The 17,653-nt window shown below is 43.3% G+C and overlaps 1 protein-coding gene across 2 annotated transcripts in view; it reads left to right on the top strand.

Annotated features, from left to right (window-relative positions):
- Positions 1 to 17,653, top strand: part of CTNND2 (catenin delta 2) — a 1,100,621-nt gene that overhangs the window by 813,756 nt on the left and 269,212 nt on the right. For both annotated transcript variants that reach the window (XM_061393866.1, XM_061393867.1), the window contains exon 10: positions 1 to 133. In XM_061393866.1, coding sequence (XP_061249850.1) covers positions 1 to 133 — 133 coding nt within the window. The remainder of the gene's footprint in view (positions 134 to 17,653) is intronic.

Here is a 17,653-nt window from a genome sequence, read left to right on the forward strand (position 1 = left end):
AGAGTTTGGATGGAGAGACCCGGAGCTACCTGAAGTGATACAGATGTTGCAACATCAGTTTCCTTCCGTCCAGTCTAATGCTGCAGCCTATTTACAGCACCTCTGTTTTGGAGACAACAAAATTAAAGCCGAGGTAAGCACTACTTGGAATCAGGAATGACTGGTGTCAGATTCATCATCACTTAGGTGTTCAGAGTACTGCTGAATGGGGAAAAAAATTTGAAGCTTAAAATTATGACCCAGAGGGATGGTATGGGGAGGGAGGAGGGAGGAGGGTTCAGGATGGGGAACACATGTATACCTGTGGCGGATTCATTTTGATATTTGGCAAAACTAATACAATTATGTAAAGTTTAAAAATAAAATAAAATTTTTAAAAAAAGGAAAAAAAAATTATGCTATCAAAACTTAGATCCACACTTATGACTGAAGCATAGAACTTTTCATCTAAGTGTTTGGCATGCCTATATATACATTCTTCTTTTTTAATATTTTAATACTGAAGGGATAGAGGACCAAGGATATACACTAATATCCACAGAGATGAGAGTATCAAATGCTAAACTTTTGATGTAATTTGCATTTTTCTCTTCCCAATCCATCTCTGGAGTCATCTCTGCTCCTAAATTCTAAAAAAATACAAAGCATCTTCAGGTTCTCCTCAAATTACATCAAGATTGCTACATCAATTTATGGTATCATCTGTCTTCCTGGAAAACTCATTGATAAGAGGGAAATTTTAGGCAATAAACCAGCTTTGTATTATAACCAAACTTTCTGAACCATTTACAAATGTACCATTGGATATGATACAGATATATGTGTTCCATTAAAGAAACTGTTCTCTGTGTTCATCATGTAAACAATTGTTAACATACTCAAAAATTTTGGAATGCTTCAAAGGGCACAAACTGTGGTATGTGATATTTCTAGAAAATCACAGTGGTCAGTACAGCCAACTCTGATTTTTTTTTTAGACAAGGGACAAGCATTTGCATATGAGCAGCTGAGTAATCAAATTTTTAAAAAAGATTTTTATAAACTGTTAAGAGTCATCTCCATAGCATGTAAGGAGTTTGGGAGATGAGACTAAATTAGTTTAAGGGTGGAAAGCAGAGATTTGAAGATATAATTGCAATTTATTATAGATGGTGCTTGCTTGCTTTGGGATGTGTATAGACCAGCAGCTTTTCATCTTTTTTTTTTTTCTGTTTCTCTTCCCCTGGGGCTACAAAGGGCTTAACCCTGTGTTTTCTTATCAGAAAAGTCCTATTTCTTTGTGGAATGAATATAAGGCAGTGATTCGCAACCAGGTGTAATTTTGCCTCCCAAGGGACACGTTACAACATCTGGAGCCTTCTTTGGTTGTCAGAATTGAAAAAATGTGTGGTGTGCCATTAGCATTTAGTGGGTGGCAGTCATGTGTTACCCAACTCACGCTGGGCTGCTCACCTCTGAAAAGTCAGTGCTCGAGAGACAAGTGTTGGCAGGAAAGAAAAGGTTGCTTTATTCAGGAGACTGACAACCTGGGAGAAGGTGGACTCATGTCCAAAACCCAACTCCTAACTGCTGATCGGGAAGCAAGAGCTTTAAAGGGGGGATTTCCAGGGTTACAGGCTGGGGAGGAGGGTTACATGCAGAAACAGCATAGTCCGCTCTGACAGTCATTGTGAAATTGGTCATGCAGTGATCTGATCAGCACCATCTATCTTGATTATTTTAAGTACAGTTCATCTTCAGTTCCAGGGTCGGTTTGTTCCTGTTTCCTTGAGGTCAGTTCTTGGAATTGTGTAAGATGGAGCAACTTGTCATGGCTACAGTCTGGTCATCATGTAATCAACTCCTTCCACCTGGCAGGGGTTTTAGTATCTGCAAAACACCTTAGAGGATGTGACTCAGAATATTATGTATAGCTCTTAAGGAGGAACTAAAGGTCCTTGACTATGTTAAATGGCTAAACTATTATTATTTTGTCTCACTTGACGGTTTTCCTTTCTGCATTTTCTCACTTCTCTGATTAAATTTATTCTTTGGCTAAAGTTTTTCTACAAAGAAACAGGTGGAAAAAAATGGAGGATCTGTCCCCAGCAGGCACCATATGGTCCTGTTCAATTACAAAGAATGCTTGCAAAACATTCTGTAATGGAAGGGCAGCCTGGACAAGGAATTATTCTGTACCAAGTATCGGTAGTGCCAAAGCTGAGATAAAAGAAATTATTGTTCATCTAAGATAGATTTTTTCTACTGGTTTTATTTTTTTATTTTTTTTAATATGAATGTCAAAAAATACTATTAAAATGATCTGAGGATAAATTAAATTATGTGGCTCTTGTCCCAAGTGGCAGTTCTCTTAGTCATTCTTGGCCTTTAGTAGAAAACAAAATAACCATTTAAAATGAAGGAGAGATTTCCGATTGAGGGATCACATGCCATCATTTTGCAAAGATTATAACTTTGAGGGTTTCTCTAGAGGCCATGAGAGAATCTCATCTCATCTGTGGATTCACAGATATTGTGGCAACCACAGCAGCAGGACGGACTCGTCCTCAAATTTGGTTCTGATGTCAAGACTGAGGACAGCACACACACCCCATGAGGGTATGAAAAGGCCAGTTACTCACATAATGAGGCTTCTGTAGCTGAGTGTAGCGGCTTCCACATGGGACTGAACTTGAGTGGAGAGCTCAGGACAGGATGGCTAGGGGATTAGGCGGTAGATACGGCCTGCCCTGGGATGGGGTTCTTACCTGGGGACAGGATTTCTATGGTTTGAACTTCCTACTGGTACCAAAGGAGGAGGCATCAGAGCTTTGTCATCAGCTTGCTCAGATGCGACCAGAAGGGACAGAGCTGTCAGAGGCCAAACATCAAACAAAGCCATCATGTGATCCATGCAGATGCGTTACCTGGGCAAGTTCAAAGTTATTGCCTCTGTCTATGTGAGCCATGACCAGCCTTGAAACTTTATAGCAGTGGTGCCCAACATGGACTTGCATGTGGTCACATTAGAAGCATCCCTGGGTTCTGCGGGAGACAAAACGGTGGTGTAAGGAGGGGGTGACCAGCACATTCACCAGTGTCAGAAAGACATATCATCCAACATCACTTCCCTGCTCACCAGTGTGTCTCCTTGAACAGAACTGTCCACTCAAGCCTCCTTTCTTATCTTTAAAACAGAGATGCTGATCCCTCCCCTGTAGAGTCCTTATAGGGACTAAATGACTTAATGGATGCAAATTGCTAAGTGATGATGTATTCATTCATTCATATACATCTTTGTCCAGGAGCACAGTTAGACACTTAAGATACTGTTTTATCTTACATATGTATATACAGCTGAGCTTCTCGGTGCAGTGGTGAAGAATCTGCCTGCCATGCAGGAGACACAAGAGAGGGGGGTTTAATCCCTGGGTTGGGAAAATCGCCTGGAGGACAGCATGCAAACCACTCTAGTATTCTTGCCTGGAAGAGTCTGCGGACAGAGGAGCCTGGAGGGCTACAGTCCACAGAGTCACAAGGAGTAGGACACGACTAAGCGTGCATGCACGTGTATGTGTAGGTTGTGTGTACCTGTGAGCAGGTTTTAATTTTGCTGCAGGTGCCCTGGAGGTTGCCTGTATCACTTCTTACTGCCCAGAGATTCTCCTGACACCTGGCTCTTAGAGCTGTGGTTCAGGTGGAATTTGTTCCTCTGCTCCACCTCCTAAAGACTGCAGACATGGCCAGGACTTCGTGATAATGGTGCCTGGGGTACCTGGGAGACTGTGATGACAAGGAAGGAGAGGGTGAGGTAGCATACAGCCTGATAAAATGAGATCAGAGTCAGTAAAAATGAGCTAGAGGAGCTGGGCAGATTCAGGAGGCCTAAGTGAAATGCAGAGTGAGCCACATGGAGTTTCCCTTCATCTCTCCTTCAGTCACCCAGGGAGTGCAAGGGCGTGCTCATGCGCACACACATACACACACACACACACACACACACACTCAGGTGTGTACACATCTCAGTGTGTACACACTCAGGACTTTGCACACATCTATTTTGTTGTCTCGTCCTAATTCAAGCCTAAACCATTAGTAGTGGTTGTCCCTTCATGACAGATGGCTGCCTGTCATGTTTTCATATACAGGCATTGATTTTTGTAATTACCTGTTGTCCAAATACTAATCTTGCAGGCACCAGCCTTTCCAAATTTACTCAGTCCTCTAGTCTTTCTATTGCATTTTATTGAATTGATTTAGCCCTTCAGTCTACATTTCATTATTGGTATTGACTTTGCCTGCACAATGGATAGGCCATTGAGCAAAAGGCAAAATTAAATCTCCTGTATGTGGAGGGTCATAAATCATGCCTTTCTCATTCCTTATTACAGTGCTTTGTACAGTTTTCATTTAATGAAGCCAAGAAATTCAGCTTTGTTCATGATGATGCCAGATCTCATAGGTATAAAGTTGAGAATTCACTCCCATAAATCAGCAGATAGAAGCACTGTCCCAAACTTTTCCTACTGGTCCAGTGAACTTGGGTTTAAGGCAGACTGCCTGTTCCCTGACAGCAAGGAGGTGGAACTTAGGGGAGAGGAATGGGCGTGGTCAGTTCAGGAAGCACCAGTGACTGTGGGAGAGTCTGCAGTCCACTGGGTGCCCTGACCTGGGCCAGGACATTCAGTTAGGAAATGCTTTGAAGACCAGCAAATGTCCTAAAATTGGAATAGGAGGATATCATGCAAACAAGAGTTCAAAGTTAGACTGAGAAAAGATCAGAAGAAAAGCAGTTGAAAAAATGAAAGAGGGAGGCCTTCCCTCGTGGTCCCGAGACTAAGACTCCATGCTCCCAGTGCAGGGGACCTAGGTGTCATCCCTGGTCAGGGAACTAGATCCCATGTGCTGCAACTGAGACTCAGTGCAGCCAAATAAATATTTTTAAAAAAGAATGAAATAGGGTGGGGCAAAGAGAAAGTGGAAGGAGAGGGCCCAGTTGTTGTAGCAAACGCAGCATATTGGGGCAGCTCATTTCCATGGATGCTGAGTGACTGATCTGTAGGCGGGTTCTCCCGCTTTAAAGGGCAAGAGGCGTGATGGGGATGGATGGTTGTCAGTTATGTCTGAACTGTGTCTGCCATCCACACTGTCTCCTCAGTAGTTGGGAACGTCATAGTAAGTTGAGCTTTAGATAATGCAGGTAGTTTTTAGACATGAAAATCTGCTCATGTGTGTATATAGTGTGTATATATGATAAGCATCTTTTGGGAGGTGCTTAAATGTTGATAATTATTTTATGTTTTTTCAAAAATCTTTTTTTTCATTCTTTTGGGAACCTTCATCAGTTAAGAATATTAAGAACATCCCATTGATTTAGGGATAACACCAAGTACCTCTCATGAGTTGTAATGTTTTGGATTTATTTATGTTCCTCCCTCCTGTGTTTCCCCCCATTTCTTTTCATTTACAAATAGAGTAGGCAGGAGTTCAACTAACCAGGCACACACAGACAGGGGCATATGTGTGCATGGGGCTGCTACATGCTGGAATTCAAAGCAGTCTGTTGTCTATAGATAAAAAGGTATTTGCACATTTTTCGAGTGACAAGAGGTGATTATTTTAAAATGTCTGAATATTTTGTTTCACTATAAATTAATAAATTAGATTTAATAAAATTTAATACAATTAAATCTAAACATTTAAATAATTTTAAAATGTATTTCTTAAACATAAGACCATTCACTTAAATAGTGTGCCTTTTTAAAAACTCAGACTTCGTTATGTGATGTTCCATAAGAGACGGACTTATACCCATGTCTCTGTAATGAATGAATGGCTGGTGACTACCACTGATTTAGTTCAGATTTTGTCTCAAAGGCCTCTTTGTATATGAAAAATTGTCTTTAGCCAACAAATGTGTAACCAAGGTGTTGGAAGATCTTCGAGAGTCAAGATATGCAAATTGAAGATGAGAACAATTTCTCTAGGAAACCAGCATTGATTTTATTCAATATTTTATTAACTCCCAGCAAAACTCTTTACAGTTACCATCCTCCTCACTCTTGATAAAACACTTTGTGTTTTTAAAGAAATGGAATTTTCAGTTCTAGCAGAAAGAAGAGTTTATTGACAGCTTGTTTTGGAGTTAGTAGTAGAACCAAATATTAATAACATGCAGATCATACTTGTAATGAATCCACATAGATGGGCAACATGTAAACAGGGCAACATAATAATACCATGTGCTAATAAGCTCCATGGAAAAGCTTGTGAGAGTGTTTACAAAATGCTTCAAATCCAGCCTGTTGAGTCAGAAAAATTCCTACTTCCTACAGTGATGAGTACACTGAATTTAATTTAGAAATTGCCAGAAAATATAGCATAAGTCTTTCTAACTTAGACTTGATAGAGTAGGAATTAGACTTAAGGACATTAGTCCTTTGGAGTTTGTGTGTATGTGTGTGTGTGTGTGATCATGTCCATAAAGTTTCAATATATTTGTATCATTTACACTCATTTTATGCAACATCATTGTTTTCTTTAGTAATATTAACTAGAACATAGAAATTGAGTTCTAGAACATAGAAATTGAGTTTTAAAATATGCAACTGTCCTCCTCTCCCATACATTTTATTTTACTCTGACTGACTGACAACCTTTCATGTGTTAAAAAAAAATTCAGACTTGTTCCTGTCTACTACACTTAAAGTGCGTCATAATTTCTATTTTATTCTTGCTTCTTTCCACCTCACAGAGTTCAAGAGAAGGTGCCATCCATCTCTTCAGGTGATTACTTTTGAATCATTTCTTCTCTTTCCATTATCATAAATGGTTCCACAGTTTTTGGGAAAGAGCCTCTGTTAGTTTCGAGGTGTCAGTAGACAGCATCCCACTGAGGTGACAGCACGGGCCCTGGAGCCAGGCTGCCTGCCTTTAAATCCTGGCTACTCTCCTGCATTCTAGCTCTGTGATTTTGGGCAAGTTTCTTTACCTCTCTGAGCCTTAGTCTCCCAGACTGTAAGGTGAATTTGCATCGCTGTGGAGAGAATGCACACACACTGCCAGCCAGAGTCAGTGGGTTGAGACCTGTAGGTTTTTGCTGGTGTACATGTAAAACACACATTAAGGAAGTCTCCTCCTGACAGTCTGATAATGTTATAGACAGAATGTCTGTGTGTATCTGCTTTTAGTGTTTTCCATTCACATGCTGAAATCCGTTATGGTCTCTGCTACTGCTAAGTCAGTTCAGTCGTGTCCGACTCTGTGGGACCCCATAGACAGCAGCCCACCAGGCTCCCCCGTCCCTGGGATTCTCCAGGCAAGAACACTGGAGTGGGTTGCCATTTCCTTCTCCAATGCATGAAAGCAAAAAGTGAAAATGAAGTCACTCAGTCGTGTCCGACTCTTAGCGACCCCATGGACTGCAGCCTACCAGGCTCCCCATCCATGGAATTTTCCAGGCAAGAGTACTGGAGTGGGGTGCCATTGCCTTCTCCGGTTATGGTCTCTAGCACATGTCAAAAGCCTCTGTTGTGTGTGACCCTATGCGGAGCCATTGTTGAAGCAAAAAAAAAAAAAAAAAACTGGCTTTGGGAAGTTGGAGTCAAAGAGCCCTTTGCACGTGCCAGCTAAAAGAACACACAAACAGGTCCAAATGCTGAATACATTGATATTATGTGAAAGTGGAATCCAAGAGTATGTCCATTCAACAGTATTCACCGATCAGGTCTGAAGTTCCAGGCTCTGTTCTTAGCCCTGGGGATATAGTGGTGAACAAAGTAGATCCAGATGAGTAAGGAGGAAGAGACAAGAAACAAAGACATAATCTATCATTTGTCAGATGGTGGAGCTGCCATGAATAAAGCAACAGGAAATGAGGGTAGAGGATGATGGGGTGGGAAGAGATTAGGAATGAACTGCTGTTTCATGTAAAGTGGGCAGGAAACTCATCTCTGAGGAACAGTGTTTGAGCAGAGCCGGAAGCAGTAAGAGAAAGAGTTAGTCTCTGAGGAGAAACATCCCGCCATACCCTGTGCACAAAGCAGGCCTGGGCAGGCTGGACCATGTGTGTTCCAGGAGTGTGTTGGTCCCCTGGGGTTGGAACAAAGTACCACACACGGGAGGGCCTAAAACAACAGAGCTTGATTCTCTACACTTCTGGAGCTGGAAGTCCAAGATCAAGGTATGAGCAGGGCCAGGCTCCCTCGGCGGTTCTGGCAGAATGAACGCCTGCTTGCCTCCGCCTGGCTTCTGGCGCTGGCCCTTATTCCTGCTGTTTTGCTGCATTATTGCGATTTATGCCTCCGACACCACGCAGCCTTTTCCTGTCTCTGTGTTTCTGTCTGTATCTCCTCTCCTCTTGTAGGGACACCAATCATATTGGATTAGGGCACATCCTAGTTGTTTGTTGCTCAGTTGCTAAGTCTTATCCATCATTTTGTGACTCCATGTATCGCAGCACGCCAGGCTTCCCTGTCCTTCACTATCTCCAGGAGTTTGCTCAGACTCTTGTCCATTGAGTAGGTGATGCCATCCAACCATCTCACCTTGATGTTAAGTTGATTACATCCATGAAGACCCTGTTTTTAAAATGAGTTAACTTTCAAAGGTACCTGGGCTTAGGGTTCCAGTGTATCTTTGGGAGGGCAAAACTCAACCCATGACCCTGCCTTGACAAGGAGTGTGGCTGGAACCTTGGAAAAGAGTGGAGGAGGGAAGGTGATGAGAGCAGTGGGTGAGTGTCTGGGGTTGGGTCATGTAGACTTGGTGTGTCAAAGGCCTTGCTTTCAGAGAAGAGAAATCTGGGGCCTGCTTTTGGGCAGGGTATTTTGGGAAGTAGTACATTTCAAGAAAGGAGACTTAGGGAGATTTGGAACCTATGAAATGGTCAAAGGAGAGGGGAGCTGGTAAAAAAAAAAAATGAGAAACATGAAAAGAGATGGTCAGGGGATCAGTGAAGTGGGCAGGATTGTCCCAGAAACCATACAAAAGGTGACCTTCTGAGAAGAAGCCAGGAAAAGAAGGCAGGTAACCTTCTAGGTAGCCCCTTGTGGTGATCTCAAAGTGATTGAGAAAGTAGGAAAAAAAACAATGTGGCCGTTGGATCTGAGGGAAGTGTGGGTGGGTTCTGAGAGGCCATGGGAGTGTTTAGAAGACTCTAATGTAAAGGAGGAAGACTTAGACATGAGAGGCTCTTGGACCACAGGAGGGGTGGCCAGGCAGCTGGCTCATGCCCTTCCAGGACAACACTGAGGAAAGGTGACCAGGAGCCAAGAGGCAGGTGAGGGAGCTTGAGGAGGTGGAATCAGCTGGAGACAAGTGACCATGAGGTCTGCATAAAGAAAATGGAGAAAGGCAGTGACTTTAACAAGCTAAGCTCTAAGAATTTGTTTTATTTGGAGCACACATGCTCAGTTGCGAAGTCGTGTCTGGCTCTTTGCGACCCTGTGGACTGTAGCTCTGTCAGGCTCCTCTGTCCATGGAATTTTTCAAGCAAGAATACCAGGATGGGTTGCCGTTTCCTTCTCCAGGGGCTGTTGCTGACCCAAGGATCAAACCCATGTCTCCTGCATTTACTTGGGGTGGGTACGGGGGGTGGGGGTGGTGGTGGTAGCAAATTATGCTCAGAGCCTGAAATTGTCTTTGCCTGTAGTTTACTCAACACAGGTGCACAGTGGGGTTTGTAATCATTTCACAAGATATTAGCAGAGAGGATAATGTCTCTTAATGAACCAGTAGAGAAATAACATCCTGCACACAAATGATGGATTAATTACACTGTTGTGCTAGGCAAGGGGACCTGACAGAAATCAGAGTCTCAATTAAGTTGAAGTGTACCTTTTATATGAGTTTGTTTTCTCAAGAGAGCTGGTTTCGCCAAACGGGATCTGACTTCTAGCTGCCAGGTCAAAACCCAAATCCCTTGTTGCTAAGGCCAGTTGCTAGGGAGTGAGGGTGCCTGAGTAGGCAGGCAGGCCGGGATTAGCACTCCAGGGATGACTGCAGGGCTTGGGCCACTGCCTACAGGAGTGCGTGGCCGAGGCAGCAACAGCATCCCTTCTCTTCCTGGGGCTGCCACTCTTGTCAACACCACTGCCAGCAACCTGGCCTCAGCAAAAGCAGGTGTCTGCAGACCTGCAGAGAGCTAGAGCAGCCAAGGGCAGGTTTGTCCAGACTGAAACTCTCAGAATGTGCCTCACCAGCTCTTGGAGTCAGAGTCTAAATGTCTCCTTGCTTCTCTCCACAAGTTCTTCGTGATAAGCCCCCAGCAGATCCCTCAGCAGCTATTCCACTAGAGCTTAACAGCAACCACAGATGAGAAGGTAATATTCCAGGTAGTAAAATGACTAAAGTCGTAAGCACATGGGTTTGAAATCATATCACACCATACCTAACAGACCTGTTTCCACCTTTCAGTCCCATCAGGGCAGCAGGAGAAAGCACACAACAACACGGCAGGGCTGTTGGAGAAGGGAGTGCTAAGCGGAGGAGGGGGTTTGGTTCTGGGTCTTGGGGAGATACTGGCTAGATGGAGAAGCTAAGGTTCTCAGGGGCCGCAACCTTCATGAGTGCAGGAGTGATGTGAAAAGAGATCTGTGCTGAGCTGTCTCGCAGCTGGAAGCTAAACCAGAATGAATGAAGGAAACAGCCCGTGGTTTTTTTTTTTTTTTCTTCCTTCCTTCTGTGTTGCCTTGGTCCTTCACACACGAAAGGTGATGAAAGAGGCAGAACTGAGAGTTATGGGTCCAGCGCTTCCAGCAGAAAGGGCCGTGAGTCATCCTCAGTGGAGGAGATCATAAGTAGGCAGTATTGCTAACAGGCTGGGACAGAATTACAGCTAACGAGGGCAGATATGATCCCACTGAGGTATATATCAATTTGGCGGTTGTGTTCCCATGCCACGGAGGGGAAGTCAGAATCATGGTCTTTGGGAATTTGGGGAAAGAAGCAGAGACAAAAGGGTACCAGTAAATGGTGATGATTTGGTGGCCTTTTTCTCTTAAAGATAAATGGGACTGATGAACTGGCAGGGGTGCTGGGGGCTTGGTGACAGTGTCTGCCCTGCCACGTACATCTCTCTCTTTGACATTTTGCACCTCTCTGCTCTGCTGTCTCCAGCCCCTGCCCCCTTTAGTTCTTCTTTCTCTTTTCCTTCCTTATCTTAGCCTGTCATTCATTGACCTTCCAGAGCCTCGTTCTGGCCTTGATGACTTTCTCCAAATGCTAAAGAGACTGCAGGATCCTCTGGCAAAGGCCTCTCCTCCCTAGGATCAGGGGAGGATCAGATATCAGTATGTCCATTCTGCATGATGTGCCAAGCAAAGGTCCCCTCCTGGCCCTGGGGTCACTGAATAAAGACTCCAGCAGACATGGCTCCCCACGACAATGTAAGGTGGTCATTCCCAGAACTGAGTTCAAAGATGGCCTCATTCTTGATGGAAGACTAGTCTCCCTAGAGGCTGTAGAGACCTCTCTGGTTCAATGCCCTTATCTGTTGAGTCTAACAAGAGAACTGGGAGAAAGAGGGCAGTCATGTTAGGGAGAGAATGGTCATACAGATAAGAATAGCCCCATAGTTGCAGCAACAAGAAAGATAGGCATGTACTTCCCAGGCTAGCTGTCAGCTCACCTTCCGAGATGGTGAGTTGCCTTGTGCCATCAGAACACCAGGGAGAGACAACATAGAGGTATTATCAGATGTAGTGGGCAGAGACTGTTTTCCTTCCTGGAAGGTCCCTTCAAGAAAGATGGACCATGGCAGGGGAGAAGACCCCAGGGGTGTCGGGAATGTGGGTGTGTCCCTATAGGACTCTGGAAGATCAGGGTGAGGCAAAATGGGGTCAGAAGATGCTGAGTGAGGCCACCTCTAGGGTGGCAGAGACCTCCAGCCACCTGGAGGCACCAGTTCTACAGTTATGGACCACGTGGCAGAGAAGACCAACATCAGAGATGGTCTCGGGCTGCCTCTGTGCAAGGAGACATCTCTTCTGCCTCCCCCCTGAAGCACAAGGGAAAGATCCAGGAGGAAGGGGGAGGATAGAAGGGCACCAGGGGCTGGAGGTCGTGGTCCAGCCAGCTCCTGGAGGCTGGAATGTTGGAGGATGGGCAGGAGACTAGGACTGGAGTCAAATGATCAAGCATCATTCTCTGAATTGGAATGAGACCATTTTAATAACTGAAAGTGAATGAAAATTAAGCAATCAGACCAGAGCTGTGTTGAAATGGAGCCAACCTGCAGTGAAAGTCCTGATTAAAACCACCAAGTACAGAAGGTTCTCTTTACGCGACAGTGATGAGTCAGAGAGCAGTCTACTGGGTCAGGACTCGGGAACAGTGGTGTAGCAGGTATTTTTCTACCGGCTTTGAAGTTTCCCTGTTGGGCTTGCTACAATTCACATGGGTTATTTTCGTTTCTTCTTTGTACCATGCCCTCCATTTTAATGAATTATCTTTTTATCTGCCCACCCCGAATCAGTTTGTATTCTTTTTGATAATTAACAGAAGAAATAGATGACCTACCTAAATGTCAGCCCATTCACATTTGTATCTCAGGTAGATACAATTATCCCAGTCTAACTGAGTGATTTTTCACCAGGCTTTTTTTCTTGCCACATTCCAAGTGAGAGCTCCTATATCACATCTTTAGAAAAGAAGTGGACTTCCCTGATGGTCCAGTGGTTAAGAATTCACCTTCCAATGCAGGTGACACAGGTTCAATCCCTGTGTGAGGGAGCTAAGATCCTACATGCCAAGGGGTAACTTAGTCCAAATACCACCCAAGTGCCGCAGATACTGAGTCTACATGCTCTAGAGCCCATGGGCCACAACTGGAGAGAAGCCTGCATGCCACAACTACGACCCAATGCAGCCAAATAAATAAGTGTTTTTTAAAAAGAAGACCTCTAGCTGAAGAGTGAATCCCTCACTCAGGACCACAGTCCAACCGTATATCCAACTTAAGCTTCTTCAGCCAGCAGTAAAGTCACTTTTTTTCCCTTTAGCCTTGAGGAGAGGCAGCAGAAAAAAAACCCAGTCTCTGTCCTCCTGGTTAACACCTTCCTTACTGCTGCCGATTCATCACCATTAGACCTTGTTGTGGGTGAGAAATCTCTAAATCATTGAACTGAGGAAGAGGCATCTTGTTTATTTGTCATTCTTTTGATTTTTCCCTTCCAAACAGTCTCTGATTTTCCTGGCACAGAGAACTAGAGAGAACATTTTGTCAAAATACTGGTAGAACCACATAGAAGCCTCTACATCGTATTAGGCTCACACACAGATTATTGTGCACACCTTTTTATGATTTCATTGTGGTTCTGTGCTTGCCTCTATTTCTGTGATCGGTTTCATTCATCCACTCTAAGTAAATGATCTTGCTCTCGCCTCTTTTGAGCATTCGATCCCTTTTCCAGCTTCACCAAGGTTATTGTTCCAGTTCATTCTAAATCTATCAGACGTTGTCAAGCTGATGACACTTTCATGTTCATTAACGACCCTGCTCCATGCGCTTGTGTGCGCCATCTTGGAAATGGAAACATCACTGGAGCCAGATACCATGGAGAACAAGAGCCTCTCTGACTTATTTTGAGTGTATCTGGGTTTCTAGCTCATATTTCAGTCATTCAGAATCAGGTTCCCATCAAAAGAAATGTATCTTTATACCCATTGATCCTGTAAGTGTTCTGTCACACCACTTCCCTATTAGTTATATAATTAGTGCACCTATATAATTAGATACACTTCATTATTAAAATTGTTTTTAAGTGTTTCAAGGAAGGCTACAGGTGATGATTATATGATAACGGTTCATGTTTGGTAGCTCCTGTGCACTTTTTAAACCAAACTTTTAACGTACGTGAAAGAAAAAAAAATCTTTTTTGTTAGGGACTCTCCAAAATTCAAAGAGGTCTTCTGTATTTACAGTCCTTCTTCATTAACTTGGCTGTGTAATAAAAAGGGAAGCACTAAGTGGGCATTAATTCTCTTATTTGTGTTTGATTTTATGTATGGGATAATTTGTGCACTCCTTTGGATCTGTACAAGCTGTCTTCAATTTTCAAAGATTGTTTGCAAGAAAGAATCTTACCATTGAAATGTATTTTCCATGGAAACAGTGGTATATAAGGAGAGCAGTCTCCCCAGGACAGCTCAAATAAGGCTCATTAACCCAAAATGTCCCTGAACAAGAGCAAGTGGGTGAAATTGCAGCAGTGGGTGAATAGTATTATAATATTCTGTCTCTTCGTATTCATGAGGAAAGGCGAAAAGTGCTCCAGTAGGAATTCTGGGATCTCATCTCCAGCACTCTGCTTAGAAGGCACATTCCCTGTACCTTCCCTGTGGGTTTTGGGAGTAAGCACCACCCTTGCTACAAACCATACTGTCTGGGGCAGGGGCTCAAGGAAAATAGGGACAGATGAAAGGAAAGCTATAACATCTTTGAGACTCCATTGTGTAGACCAGATGAAGGAGTGTAGGTGATGAGGGTCAAAACCTGGATTCTAGGAGGTTGGAAAATAAAAAGATGTGAGGACCAGGAAGTCAGATCTGTGTCGCCCTTGTATCCCATTAAAGTCCCCAGACCTCACAGGATTTTGTAACCCCGTCCTGGTGGCCAGATGATTCTGAAACCGTACAACTTGACATCTGTCAAAGAAGGGAACAATTTCAGTGAAATATGTCCACTCTGCCTTTGATTCTGGATGGTTCACAACATTATACTGTGTACAAATTATAATCCAAAAAGAAAGGATTATTTCCATTGGGTATTACCAAGCAAGCAGAGATGTTGGAGGCATTTAACAAGGATATATATAATAAAATCTGACATGCAAAACTATATAAAAATAGAAGTTGGTGTGCCAGCATCTATCTACATTGCAGACAAGTGTGGCAGGTGTAATGGGCGATCTTGCCTCTTCAAAGAGTAATGCCTCCCTTCAGACCCATCTGTCATTAATAGACATATTGGAAAGGCCACGGCTATGGGACTGTATGGGAACAAAAGAACTAAGAAATGTTTCCAATAAATATAGGCAAACATTCGGATAAAAAATATTACCAGAGATATTGAGACATAATGAACCAAAGACTGGTAGTCTCCAATGGATATTAGTGATATCAGGCTTTAAGTAGAATAAGAATTAATCAGAGGTAGTAGCCATGCAGCCTAAGGCTTTTGTCTCTACTCCAAGACTGTGTCCCTCTGACCTGGGTAAAAACATGGTGTACAAGGCTTACCCCAATGGGTAGAATTCTCTGTATTACCTCCAACCCGATCATTGATCCTGAAGAGAGCTGATATAGATAGATGATGCCAACTTGGATTATCTGTGGCCATGCCCTAAATCAAATGGGACCAAGTATCTTTTTGGATCTAACAACAGGTGATACTGTGATTTGAGGAGCCTTCTTTGAGAGGACCTCCACATTTCTTAGTTTTATAATTAGTTGAAGATGTCCAAGAGGAACTCAGGGCACTCTTGATTAACTTACCATGAAAGAGGCTAGTGGATTCTGTGCTTAAGCTGGTGCAGACAGCCATGAGAAGATGTGGAATCACAGGCCACAGAAAGGCTAGACAAAATGGGGTAGGGCAGCCAAGGACAGATTAGATTCAGGAGGTGTCTGAATGGTCGTTAAAGAAGAAATGGAGAAACAGTTGTTCTATAGGTTATATTGGCTTCCTCTTGCTGCTGTCACAAATTCCTGCGAGGGGGTGGGGAGGCTGGGTTACCCTTGGAACACTCTAGTGAGACAGTTGAGGCCACAAGCTGTGGCTTGTTTGAGTGGCAAGAGTCTGGGAAACCATGTTATCTGGGCTTAGTCAATGTAATTTTACCTGGCCATTGTACTAAAAAAATTAAAGATCATTTGGAAAGAGAAATGGTAAGATAGTTGCTCAGAAACAAAGGGTGATTTTTCATACTTAGTGGTCCAGACATACCACATATGCAGCTGCTGTGAGTTCACACTCCCGTAACACACATGGGGAGTGGGTGTGTAACTGCTGTGAGTTCACATACCCATAACACACACACACACACACACACACACACATTTTTAACACCATGTTAAAAATGGTGGCATAATCCAGTTGTGATTATGTAAACTAAGTGAAAGCCCTTGGCCAACCAACGTCCAACATGTTCAAAGCTAAAACAATATAGATTTTTCCAGAGAGGTGCTGGTGGTATCTATATTAGCGAAGGAGGTGCTAGGAACTGGTCCCTGGCCCCCAATACCTCTTTATACAAAGGACCTACTTGACCAAAGGAGTCAGCTTTTCTTCGTTGGCTTTATAGATTACAAGGGTCTAAATAGAGTGTTTTCCCTATGGCTTTGACATTATCCAATATCAGATCAGATCTCAGTTGCTGAGATATCAGCAATATCAGTTGCTCAGTCGTGTCCGACTCTTTGCGACCCCATGAATCGCAGCACGCCAAGCCTCCCTGTCCATCACCAACTCCCGGAGTTCACTGAGACTCACATCCATCGAGTCAGTGATGCCATCCAGCCATCTCATCCTCTGTTGTCCCCTTCTCCTCATGCCCCCAATCCCTCCCAGCATCAGAGTCTTTTCCAATGAGTCAACTCTTCGCATGAGGTGGCCATATAGTTCAGGCTAATAAGACAATTCAATGGGCACCAGGGAATTTCAGTGCTACCATCAGTCTGTGCAACTCTTTTGTTCCACTCGATTTCGATTTCTGAGAAAAAGCCAATCTCAATTGACCTTCTCTCAAGAGATCATACATTTTATTGTCACATTTCTCATACAAGGATATGTTAATTCCTTTACCCATGCCCAAAATTCCTGTCAGGGACTTGCATTTACTGATGATAAAAGATACTCTGATATATGACTTTGATGATGTAATGATTATCGGGCCTATAAAAGAGCAGGCCAACAGAATTGGAACTAGGGTGACTCATGACAAAGTGAAGCGGGCTTCTAAATTACAGAATTACGAGGAGTGACCCAATAGGGAATATTTGAAGAGTCAGGAATATTTTTCAACAGATGAAAAATATTCCCCTGAGGCCACCCTGAAATGAGTAAGAAACATAATATTTGGTAGAACTCCTGGGGTCCTGGGGAAAATCATATCTCATATCTGGGGATATTATCATATTCCATTAGGGAAGAAGGAAAAAGAGTTGCTTTTGAAGATCATCCCAACAACAAAATCTCCCTAATGTCTTCAGTGGATAAGAGTATTGAGTATAAGCTCAGATGGCTAAAATCTGGTCTTTACACAAACAGTGATAAATACCCAATGAGGCTGGAGTTTATGGCAAAATCCAGTAGGGGCATCAGAAGGACAACCTTAAGGTTTTGAATGCACTGGCTTCCACACTCCACCTTTAGATATGTGCTTTGTAAGAGGGTGTCAGTGACTTGCTACTGAACACTAGTAGAGTTGCTTTCATCTCTGAGGGACATCTGAGGCCTGAAATTCCTGTGAAACCATGGGAAAAAATGCTGACATAAGAAAGGGTCTCTTCAAACACTCTCTAGTGGAAGGATTTGATCAAGGACCTCTAAATTAGGTTATATCAAAGGTGTCCACTCAATGGAAGAGCAGAATTCCTTAGCACTGGATTCCCTGCTTTGTCTCTTTTTTAATCCTCTTCTATAGAGCAATCATGGGCCCAGGCTATGATTCCT

This window comes from Bos javanicus, chromosome 20, assembly GCF_032452875.1.
Source record: "Bos javanicus breed banteng chromosome 20, ARS-OSU_banteng_1.0, whole genome shotgun sequence".
Classification (NCBI taxonomy): Eukaryota; Metazoa; Chordata; class Mammalia; order Artiodactyla; family Bovidae; genus Bos; species Bos javanicus.